Raw genomic sequence first — 12,050 nt, forward strand, 5'->3', positions numbered from 1 at the left:
ATTGTACAGATTCATGTAAAGTTTATTTTTGATAATAACAATGATATTAAGCGTAGTGTAATAAGAAATAATCAACCCCCGACAACAGGATGCGAGTGCTAGGTGCTGCTATTATATTAGAGCCGGAAATTCGAATGTAGTCTTGACAATCAATGCTCACCGTCTTTTATAACTGGCAAGCACTTACATACTCTACAGAATAAAAACATTGTATTCGCAGGCGAGCGCATCTCTCCAAGGGTCTAAGGGTAATCTGTCAGGGTTAAGAATTATATTATAAAGTCAAACCGCCTATTATCACAATCGACTGAATCAACAGAGATCCCAATTCACTTGACCGAATCAATTCGAAGCACGTTAGCGCATGACCTATGCAGACACGAACACTGTTTTTTCCTAAATCTGCTGCTCTATTGGGCTTAGCGAGAAGCAAATCTCATACATTAAGTTAAAAAAATATTAAGTCCTACAACACATTTATCTATTGGCTAGCCGCCGGTGTGCTGTTAGTTGCTGCGGTCGCTGCTGCGTATATAGAGGTGGCAGAGTCCTCGTGTAGGCTTGACGAAGACAACCGCTCAAGGACGCAAGAAGGACAAGCTAAGGGAATAGGACGACCTTGTGTAGCGTATAAAGATGTGACCCGATCCAGCTGGTCGGATGGCAACGAGGTCCCCAAAGAGCTAAGTTCGACTTGGCTCGAGGGGGCATGATGGCCACATGAGAAGACCACTGCGGGCCCACCTGCAGCCTGAACGAGACGTTTAGCGTCCAGTGAAGAGACCTACGTAAGAAAGGGTGGAGGTATTCTAGTAATTGTGTTCAAATAGCTTGTGACAAGTCCGAATTTCTATCCATATATCTTATCAACATTAATTATGGTGTGTGTGTATATAATGGCAGCAAAATTCACTAAATGTGGGCATGTAGCAAAGAAGCGCATCGTTCAGGTGAAAAACACATCGTGAGACATCTCAGCTACCGCGAACTACTCATCTAGTAGCTTACCACAATGGGTGCAGGTGGCATAGAGTTTTGCTTAATTTTTTGGCGGACCTGAGATGCAAGCTTCTTGCGAAACTTTTCCGAAGAAGACGTAGTCATCGCGTCCTCTCGGCGAATATCGTCTAGAATTTTACCACAACCTACGTAGTACAATAAAAAGAAAACATTTAAATTGTGATAAGATGCACCAATAAATTGTAGCTATTACGGCGAATCCATAAGATCTAGCAGTGTCAAGCGCAAGTTATGATACCTAGATTTCAGCTACTGAATCTCGAGCTCTTAATTGTGATTGCTTCTTATTCCTATTAACAAACTGTGTTACGTTAAACATGACCATAAAGTTTAATTATAATATGAATTGATTTACCAGTAACTTCAATAATTCCTTGACAGGCGGCAACATCTCCTTCAGGCGAGTTCATAGCACCGTTGACTAGGTCCATAAGACGTTCGTTAAACTCAGGAGAAAAGTTTTCAGCGACCCCCTCAACACCTAGACAGACTTCGGCCACTGCCTTGGCGTCACAGAATAGAAGCAGTCCCAATGCAAGTCCTACGCGATCTAAATGAGTCGTAAGTATCGCCTCTAGTTCTGATACATCGAATAACATCTCAATCCACGCAGTGATGGCTAAATTTAGGAATGCTTTGATGCTTTCTGAACTCATCGTGTCATCTACCCGACTGCAATAATAATCGAGCACCTCTTTCAGAGATGATTTTGGGTTTTTACACCTTTTCACTGCCTTTAGCTGATGTTCAAGGGCCTTAGTTAACCTACCCTCCAAGAGAGCGATTTTGGCCGCTGCCTGGTGATCACCCAAGGAATCACAATGCTCAAGCATTAACGCTGAATCGTACGAAGAATGGAAGATTGCCAAAGTTGCGTGGAGGGCTGCCCCACCAACATACGGAGTGGGGTCCATAAGGCTAAGGGGAGGGCAATTAAGCAGGCGCTCTGAATGTGTCGCAAAGAACAGCCTCTGGCGGGCAGACATCTCCATCTCAGAGATGTCCACATTCGGAATATGGGCTTGAGCTACCTCCGGTGGAAGGCCCGAACAGGGTACAGGCTTGAGTTCACCATGTTTCAGTACATGGGGTATATTGATGACTCGCCGGGCGGTACGTACCATGATCACGCGATTCGTAGCCTGAGTAAAAATAGAATATTAACATGTTTAAATATTTAGGACGTATGAAATGGAATGAATAAAAAATTACGTTGCATAAGAAGAAAAAATTTGTTTGCATCTGCCACTAGTTTAAATCCAGGTCCTTCGATAATGAAAGGTAGCAGAGGCTGTTTTAAAGCAATCGAAGCGCTCTATTATGCAGATTTTTTCGTACCTTAGCGGAATAAATTAGCCTAAATTTGAACAAAAACAGAAAGAAATTATTAAGGAACAGAACAGGAATCACTTCATTTATAACAGATAAACTGCAAGCTTTAATATTGTTTTTTTTTCTTCTACACCGTGGCAATTAAATAAAATTTCAATGAACAGATCTAGACGAAAAGTAATAACAGGTAAGGCTGTTAGCCCGATTTAGCTTACATTTATTTAGAGTAACTTACCTCGGGTTCCTTAACATGTATTACGGTTTTAAGCGCAAGCTGGCTTGAATCATTTTGACCCCAGGCCATAACTTTGCCAGTATTGTCCACGGCTAGGGTGAAATCTTTACCACATGCCACCGACACCATCTGCCGATTAGCCAGGGATGATATTGCCGTTGGAGTTGCCTGTTAAGACATTACCAAAGTTTATTTAGGGCTAATCGAATGCCTTGAGGAATGCATTGGGCGAACGATAATGGTCAACACAGCCGAAGTAACCATCGGTTTCCCCACCACTTACATTTTAAACAGGTAAAGTGTAGCAGAAGTCATTAACATTAACGCTTGTACATGCCTATTGCTACTTACAATATCTTTTCGATGTCCGTGGCCAAGCTGGCCTTCAGAGTTCCTGCCTGCTGTGAGTAGCTCGCCTCTTGTCGTTACCAATGCAACGTGATTATATCCCGCCGACATTGACGCCACCCCATGGCTCAAATCACACAAGAGTGACGGACTTAAGTACGCCATCGGATTAGACGAATCATCTGATGAACCCTTGCTTCCATTAGCATTACCTGAACCTGTGAAGTTGATAAAGACGTTCATTATTTACTTAAGTATTTTATTCTTCAAATCAAAAAGTAAATAGAGGCTCAAACAGTAGTCAAATTATAGATTAAAGAGTTACTACTCTTGTTACGAACAGTTATATTGATCATACTGTAAACACAACATTCAAGAGTAATCCTCCTTAAGAATGCTTCGGTCAACGTTGATTTAGGACAAAGAATCAAGACTTCTTACCTTGCTGCTGTTGACGAAATCTTTTTTGCGACTGAGCCTGAAGCCGTAGACTTTGAGGATTGCACCCCCAAGTATAGATTCGATATGCTGGCTTGGTTGATAGCGCATACTTAAAGGAAAGTAAGCGTCGGACGAAGCGAATGCGAAAATTATATTATATAGCGTATAATGAACGAATAGATACGACATACATGTAAAATAAAAATGTATATATATATATATAATATATGAAACATTTATTGTTAATGAAAATTAAGTCAAATTTATTCTTATAAGAGTGTTCACTCCCTGGCCTAACTGGCCGTGAATACCCCAGCCCCAGTAAAACACTCTGAAAAACAATATTTTCGTTAAAATATTATTTACATATATATACATATTTCCTTTTTATATAATTACCCCTGTTACCTAGTATATATCGATAGCGGGGCTTGAAGTAGAACTGTTAGCTTCTTGTAAGCGTAAATAATAGTAGAATGGATAAAAATCTCAAAAGTCAAACCCCAATGGGACTGCGGCTTACATACGCACCCATAGCAAAACATAAATCAAAACTTAAACTGAATTCTAAAAACCCTCACTGTCTGGAAAAATCCGACAGCGATCATCGAGATGCTGTTTGTTGGTAAACGGACGAGCTGTGGTCTGGAGAACTTCGTACGATTTCCGAGTCCCAATTGGCCGAAGGCGTTGCATCCGAAGGCCACAACACGGCCATCGTGACACAAAACGATGGAATGAGCTCCCCCGGCACCTACCTGAATAGGCGTCGCTGGGAAACCCTTCACAGCGGCTGGTAGAAAATAATCATTTGTAGAACCCTGGCCTAACTGGCCGTGAACACCCCAGCCCCAGCAAAACACTCTGAAAAACAATATTTTCGTCAACATATCATTTACACATATATACATATTTTCTTTTTATATAATTACCCCTGTTACCTAGTGTATGTCGATAGCGGGGCTTGAAGCAGAACTGTTAGCTTCTTGTATGCGCAAATAATAGTAGAATGGATAACAATCTCAAAAGTCAAACCCCAATGGGACTGCGGCTTACATACGCACCCATAACAAAACATAAAATAAACTATGGGCACCGCTTGGCATATAATCATTCATATTAGACCATCTTTTTCAATCCTATTTATATTGTTATGAGCTTTGGAAGTACCTCGCTCGAGACACATAGAAATCAAAACTGTCGCTTCGAAAACGAATCTTGAAAAAGATAATATAAAAAACAAAGCTAAACTGGCGAATATGGCATTGTATTCATCAAGCAAGACCTGCTTTTGATATAGGCGCTCAACAATATGAGAAATACGCTTGGTCTGCGCTAAACACTTAAATAATTCCATGCAACAACGCCATAAAACTTCTGATGCTTCACTGGCTTATTATACCTTATTAATCGGCATACACCACCGTTCCACCCTTAAAAAAAATATAATCTTACGCCTGAATGATGATAGCAACAACAGCGGTAGAAGCTTGACTCAACTTTGGCTTTTCTCGCCGCCCGGTAACAGCAGAACGATACCACTGAATAAGATAAAACGAACTTCATGATGGGTAGCTCCGAAGCCCAGCGGGAACAGCGCTGGAGAGTCACACCCTTCCGCCTACAATCTAACGATTATGCCCGTGACTGCCAAGACTCTGGTCTACCCCATTTAATTTCGTTTCGATATTGAAAAATATTCTCTTTGCACTTCATCTTGTATCCTAGGTAGCTAAAAAAAAACTGTTTGTTCCATAACACGAGCAGACTGTACCTATTTACATAATATGTTTTTTTTTTAAACAAAAGCTTCGCATGTCGAAGAAAAAAGTGCTAGGGCGTAAAGTATATCAATAGAATACAACTGTATTTTAGATCTGCTCTATTGCTTATAATATTAATAATCTGGTAAATTCTACATAATTGTATCTTACACGCATCAATTTTTGTTTAACATCAAGTATGTTTGTAACGTTGTTTGTGACTTAGTTAACACGAGGAAATTCGATTTTTATATTTTGTATAGTGGCTAAGGTGATTACTCATTTCCTAAGAATTACGATTAAATACAGTTAAAATTTTGAGTTCAGCACATGTGAAGTTAACGATTATAATGCATTGACACGTTATAAACGTTGGTAATACACGTACTTGCCCGCGTGCGTAAGAGCCATCGAATGGTATGCCCCGCAAACAACCTGTTTAACCGAATGTTCGTGAAAAGCCTCCACTAACTGAGGATGCTGAGAACGGCGAACTTCTAAACCAAGGCCCAATTGTCCGAAGTTTGATGCTCCTGATGCAAATACCTAACGAACCACAATAGAAATAGTGGCCTATTGTAAATCGTGTGGCTATTAATCCCTCGCTGTTGCTAGGAAGGATGCTAATGATACAACACAAGGTTAACAATTTTGAATGCTTCCCATCATAACACCATGTATATCCAGTGAAACGCTTCTTAAACCTATACGACAGATAGCGTCGTCCATGAAATCAGCATCGGCAACATCAGCTGTTATTTTAGAACGCAGTAATTTCTTGCATATACTTTTTCGAAGAGCATCATCTAAGTCGTCATCATCTGTAAACCAATCTATATTCTTCGTAATTATCTCTGAAAGCTGGACTTACCCCGTGGTCTGTAAGAAACAGCGTGTGCATGGTGCCGCACGCCACCTGTGTGACATTCACACGAAGTAGGTCCAGATACGACACTCGTTGTGGGCTTATCGTTTCGCCAAACGAAGGCTCACCTTCGCCGAAGCTGGTGAATGACAATGAACAAAAGAGAAATAGCACAGAGTAAATTGAAAACAAACGTTTCTTTAAGAAACACAATAATTTTGACGATAAACACACAGATGATAAACTTCTCTTCCAAGATATACTTAGAAGTTTGACAAAAAATTACAATTTATTTAAAATACAACACCTAGGTATGCTTTTCGCCACCCAATGGCGTGGCCTCGCATACATTTGTGCACTAGTATCAAATTTTGAATTCGTGTAGGCCTGGATTACTTATATAAGGCTTAACCACAGGATAACTATCATATATGTAGTATAATAGGTCGAACAATAGAAGATAATAATACATTGGGTTCGAATTTCGAATTCGTTTTAAAATTATTCCACATTTATAAAACTCGTCTGGACGTCTTATAGAGTGAAAATTCGCTTATTAATGTAATGACTAAGTAAAAACATCCAGGAGGTTAATGTTCGCTAAGACAGCCTTTCAGGAAGCTTTTTCCTACTGTGCCTGTTACATCTAATGCGAAACATACTCTCTTAGCTTATGTGAATAGGTGAAGTACCCAATAAACCGAACCGATAGCACATTTTCAAAATTATGTAATAATTATATATAAAATTTAAAAATTACTATTACATTCGTGCCCTGTAAGGTCGAATGAAACTGAATACATAAAAAAGTTTGACACAATTCTATTGATATCTTATATATCAACAAAATCAGATTGATATTATTAAGAGACCATACAATATCTCATTTTGAATACAGCTCAAGGAGTTGATTACTAAATAATTATATACAGTATATTATAACTATATACGATCATAAGCAATTGTACGATACGCATAAAGGAGGAATGTTTTCTTTATGATAAAACTCACCGTCCAGCGCGGTTTGTTCCCCAGACGTAGGCTTTGCCGCGGGCACACAACGCCGCATACGAAGGTCCGGCCGCCAAGTGAATGCCAACTGGGGTGATGGCTCGCGATGGCTGCGGATGGAACTCAAACACTCTGATAAGCGCCGACTGGAATTCTGGTTTATTATTATGTTCCCAGTTATTACTATGCCCTTCGCCATTAAAGGCATTACCATTGCTGATATCGTTTTGTTCTTGTGCTGCATTTCGATTAAGGAGCAGCAGAACGAAAAGAAAAAGTTTAAGGACGTCCTGCTCGGATACCAACGATGGATCATCGGACGCGTCGAGAGACGAGGCGTCGAGCGAATCCGCTGAGATCAGCGATGTTTCAGATTTGGCACAACTGGAAAAAAACGTAATACATTCAAAAATTAATTAATACAACAAGTGAATCAATTTTATTGACCATTGTATACCGTGAGAATCTGGTCCGATTAAATATCAGAGGCAGGGACATAGTTACAACATACATAGCCAGTGGTCAGTCAAAGATGTGAAAATCGCTTTTGAATAATCAATATAAAAACAAGGAGAACCTCATCTAAATCTAGCAGTGATTGAAAGCCCAATATATATTATAAGTCTATTTGCTATAAATTTCATGGTGGATTTTGTATAGTTCGGCTGACCAGTAATTGAAAACAGTTGGACACTCCTCAAATGGCTTGAAATCTCGGCCTGATATTTTCAGCTAGTATTAATAGTTAATATGAGTCTCAAGTTAACTTATTCGGATTTAGAAATCCTACATATACTTTCACAAATGTTTAACAATTTTAGTATACGACGTATAAGGTCCACTACGAGTCAGCGGGATTATCTACATAGAATAATTATGCTTAATGAATGAAGCATGAATAAAATCCAAACTCATTTTCTTCTTTGGCTAAAATTGACAGTGCGTATTCTGACGACAAACGTCCAACGTATTGAACTCCGTTGTATGCACTAGGTGAACGCGCTAAGAAAAGCCTCATGATTTGCAACATTTGCTGTAAGCAACATATCTGTTGCCTCGTCCTATGTCCATCGTTGATATCCCTGAAGAATATCCTTATCAACCTTTTCAAAATGTCCAAAATAACAGCCTGCTGAAGAGTCAAATACCTCAAGCGGACGCATACTATGGCGTCGAAGGTCGAAGACACCTACGAAAAGCTTTGTCCTTGAACTGTCAATAACAGCATTTCAGGGCGCTTTGTTAAACATTCAACAACAACAAAACGGCAGTCTGGAAGCCATTTGAAAACCATTAAGGCTAGAAAACAACTGTATATACACTACCTGTGAATATATAGAGCCATGCTGGCGAACGGTTGACAAAATAAAGAACCTTGACCAAGCGGGTTATTAACAATAATTGAGCAGATGGTACCCAAGCGTCATCAGGAACCATAATGTAACTCTGGTGAACATGGCTAATACAAGTGCTGTGACTACGCCTCGTACATTCGGCCGTTGGCTGAATAAGGCACTTTTCAAATCCGCCGAATGCAAGTTCAGTGTCCTGTTCAAGCACGGAATACGGCACTTCAAGTGCTCGTACCAATCGTATGCACCTGTTATACGTAATGCGTAAGAATACTTAGAGAGACAACGTTAACAGAGCCCAAGAAAATGCAGTATAGTAAATGGCCATATAATAAAATTTCATCAACGACAACGCAGAAATATATGCGTAGATACAATGGTTGTGTCCAGCATTTATAACCGATCACATTAGCACACTCACCGTTGCCTTTTTGGCGTAAGAAAAAGCTTTCGTATGGCGAGTTTATTGCACGGTTTGGACGGATCGAATAGGGCGGCTAGTTTGTGGGTGCAGTCAGAGATCTGTAGAAGATCGCAACAGGTTCTTAGATAACGAGCGAGTAGACCAGGACTCGTGCAAAGAGCAAGGACCATTTCCGGATGACCTGTGTGACAAATGCATGCCGGAAATTCTATTATTAGCATTATCAAGTCTGCTGAGTCATAGACTACTTTTGAGCAAAGTTTCATACATTATTAAACTTCTGGATAACCCACAAGTTCTACTTTAAACGTGTCTCAGGTTCTTTGACACTTAAATAATCTAAGAAAGAAACAACTTGCGAAACCATTTACGTGACATCGTATCGTTCTTAGGTCAGTTAGGTCTACGGAAGGTAACAGTTACATTGCCAAAGCTCGCCTCGTTTCATACATGAATGATTATATTATTCTGTGACCTGACAGAAGAGCTGCACAGCGACACAGAAGATACCTACCCGTAAGACATTCCTGAATGGCGGTTTGTTCCTGTTTTAGCGTGGCGGCGCTGTAACTTTGACAGACCTGTGTGTCAGACGGTCCTTGAAGGTTCTTGAAGAGAAAGTCGGCCATCAGCGCGAGCTGGTTATGCAGTCGTGAAAAATAACTCAGCAGACTGTAAAGCTTAAAATTGCACAACGTCCGAATAACGACGATATCACTGTAGTATACGTTGTCGACTAGAAATGTCCTGCGAAATGACAAGAAGGACAAATAAAACCAAGTCAATCTCTAAATGATACGTACAGGTAGAAACGGCTGTAGAGTGAAACAAACGATGTGCATAATTGACATGCGGTGGCTTCGAAGGCCAAACCTCTCTTTGCGAAAAATCTCGTTGTGGCTTCCGAGACCTACCAACGGCGCATGAATGTTACCTAATGCATGTAATAAACGAAATTACTTACTTAAGTAAACACGATTTTTTTTCATATAAAGTCACTCTAATCATATTTGTATTAACGACAGCTAAAACACTTCACTACTATCATCATGTCCGTCAGCAGTCACACGTGGCCTCCGTTTTGCTCTATCCACCGCTCAAATCCGTCGACTATTGAACGTCTTACCTGAATGCATTCGTTATAACCTCTCGCTGATCATGCTTCTCGAGTAGTTGGTGCACAAAACAGAGAACGGCGAAATTGGCGAGATGTGGTCGGTCAACCTGTTGAAGCTCGTGGCAGCGGGTTGAAAAAACGACCTGCGAATAGGCTAGCAACTCCGCTAGTGATCCTGACGAAACGAAATGTGCGATGCGCTTCAGTTGACCGCACTGCGAGGCGTCGAACGTTCGGTGACAGGACAACAGAAAAATTGTTCTAATTTAACGTTAGTAACACGTGAGCTGCCCTAGGTTCGAAACCGGACGTGGACGCACTTCCTTTTATGCTAGAAGGGGCCAGCATACCGAAGCAATATTGAACATAACGAAACTTAACGATTTTTTAAAGTTAGGGTTAAATAACTGATTAGAGAATGGTTCCATTACTACGGATCATTTTATCGTAAAACGCTGCTTGAGAAGCGATAACTGGATATTATTAAAGTTATCTGTTTTGTCACGCTGTTGACTATGATAGAAGATATTATTCAGTCAGCGTAGAAAAGCAGACTTAAGTACATGAAGTATCTCTAGTGAGAATTACCTTGGAGGTTTGGTACAGTTTGATGGCCTTCGTAAAATTGTTTCGTCGAAGTTCAATTTCGGCCGCCATTTCATAGAGTCGTAAGGGCGACAGGCGTGGAAAGAGGTTAATAAAATGTTCACACTGAGCAGTACTGGACTCCGTCGCGAGCTGAACAAATGCTTTTTGAAGGCTGCACGCTGGGGCGAGTAACTGAATTGAATCTCGTGTTGTAACGAACACTGCGGGTGGGACAATATCTACGGAACTGCATCCATTTTCTGACATGGCACAAGATTATTAGAGAGATGTAATACAAAAAGCAAATCCCAACAATTTAGTAATATTAGAAGATGTACCGCATCATCATGGTATAACATTACTTTCATTCCACCTATGCACAATCGTAGGATTATCTAACTAGTCATATATGAGGTGCGTAAATGTAAATTGCTTCGTTACCTCTATATTTATAGTCAATGCTTTATTTTCAAATACAAGCCGCGTACTATATATTTAATAGTGATTTTTGCTTTGTTCACATACATCGCTTTGGTTCGTAGAAAATTTTAATTAGCGACATGTTGTTCAGTGTCAAATGAATTTTGATGCTGTCTCCTTCGACTGCATACGTTTCTTAAGTGTTTATTCAGTATGAATGGGGAAAGCAGACAAGGGCTAGTCAGTGTTATCCTGATCACAATTGCGGGATAAATTCCTATGGTTAAAATGCAGCCATTATTTTAGCAGTAAGCCCTCGGTCTTTAGCGCCAGTGTAACTGACGTTTCTTGGCCTGAAACTGTGAGTTTTTCTTCTACCCAAAGCACAAAAGGCTGAAACGTCAACGCAAACAGCGGCAATACAAGCAAAGGGCGGGACGAACCTTTGGCTTCAGTGACATCTGGCGTCGCATAAAGCGAAGCGTGGGTGTTAACAATTGACGCTTGCATATTGTATTCAGCTAACAACGGGGAAACCTTATCCTGCTGCTGCTGCTGGTGCTGCTGCTGCTGAAATAAAGACCAATGAATAAGCGAGGCACACCCGGTTACTCATTTCGCCTTTTTGACCTGTTCTGCTCCAGCATGAACTATGTATGCTTGAGAACGGCAGTGCTTTTTTTTATTTCGTCCTGCCATACCTTATTATCATAAACAATATTCAATAATTTATTATTAATAGATTCCAAATATTACTGAAAATAGTCGTGTTCCAGACACCAGGAAATAGGCTGGTAAGCTCCAGAGGGAAACAGTTCAGAATGAGTACAGCTAGCACCCACCCAGCAGGAAATGCACAGACCGCTACTAAATCAATCCCAAATTTTCTGTGAGGTAAACATGCCTTCGTTCTTCTTGCTGTTGTAATACTAACTATGCTGCATAAGTTCGGCTTTATCTTCCAATAAAACAAATAAACTGTTTAACTTGTGTTAAATGCAAATGCATTTAGAAGTATACTGACCAAAATAACCGTTTAGTGCGCATAAAAGAAATAACTTCTCATTTATGTTGTTGTCGCTTATTAGGTCACCACTATGCTGCACGAACGACTAGCTATATCACCTAGTATCC

The 12,050-nt window shown here is 40.3% G+C and overlaps 1 protein-coding gene and 1 long non-coding RNA gene across 4 annotated transcripts in view; one reads left to right on the plus strand and one right to left on the minus strand.

The window, feature by feature from the left end:
* The window catches only part of LOC147752722 (uncharacterized), a 6,248-nt gene extending 4,397 nt beyond the window's left edge, over positions 1-1,851 (plus strand). The window contains exons 2-3 of the long non-coding RNA XR_002683902.2: positions 1,402-1,581; positions 1,761-1,851. This is a non-coding gene — a long non-coding RNA (uncharacterized LOC147752722). The remainder of the gene's footprint in view (positions 1-1,401; positions 1,582-1,760) is intronic.
* LOC111266147 (uncharacterized) overlaps positions 7-12,050 on the minus strand; it is a 25,008-nt gene continuing 12,964 nt past the window's right edge. The window contains exons 6-20 of one of the 3 annotated variants that reach the window (XM_022843347.2): positions 11,360-11,483; positions 10,497-10,756; positions 9,918-10,123; positions 9,306-9,538; positions 8,789-8,972; positions 7,016-7,399; positions 6,011-6,143; positions 5,528-5,685; positions 3,958-4,240; positions 3,377-3,485; positions 2,939-3,153; positions 2,588-2,755; positions 1,376-2,162; positions 1,009-1,145; positions 7-784 (exon numbers count right to left, since the gene is read on the minus strand). In XM_022843347.2, coding sequence (XP_022699082.1) covers positions 482-784; positions 1,009-1,145; positions 1,376-2,162; positions 2,588-2,755; positions 2,939-3,153; positions 3,377-3,485; positions 3,958-4,240; positions 5,528-5,685; positions 6,011-6,143; positions 7,016-7,399; positions 8,789-8,972; positions 9,306-9,538; positions 9,918-10,123; positions 10,497-10,756; positions 11,360-11,483 — 3,684 coding nt within the window. In that variant the 3' untranslated portion in view covers positions 7-481. Of the gene's footprint in view, positions 785-1,008; positions 1,146-1,375; positions 2,163-2,587; positions 2,756-2,938; positions 3,154-3,376; positions 3,486-3,957; positions 4,241-5,527; positions 5,686-6,010; positions 6,144-7,015; positions 7,400-8,788; positions 8,973-9,305; positions 9,539-9,917; positions 10,124-10,496; positions 10,757-11,359; positions 11,487-12,050 lie in introns of all 3 variants that reach the window. The other 2 variants (XM_022843346.2, XM_022843348.2) reach the window with 2 other exon arrangements.

The sequence above is a fragment of the Varroa jacobsoni genome, unplaced genomic scaffold, assembly GCF_002532875.2.
Source record: "Varroa jacobsoni isolate VJ856 unplaced genomic scaffold, vjacob_1.0 scaffold_1059, whole genome shotgun sequence".
In the NCBI taxonomy this organism is placed as follows: domain Eukaryota; kingdom Metazoa; phylum Arthropoda; class Arachnida; order Mesostigmata; family Varroidae; genus Varroa; species Varroa jacobsoni.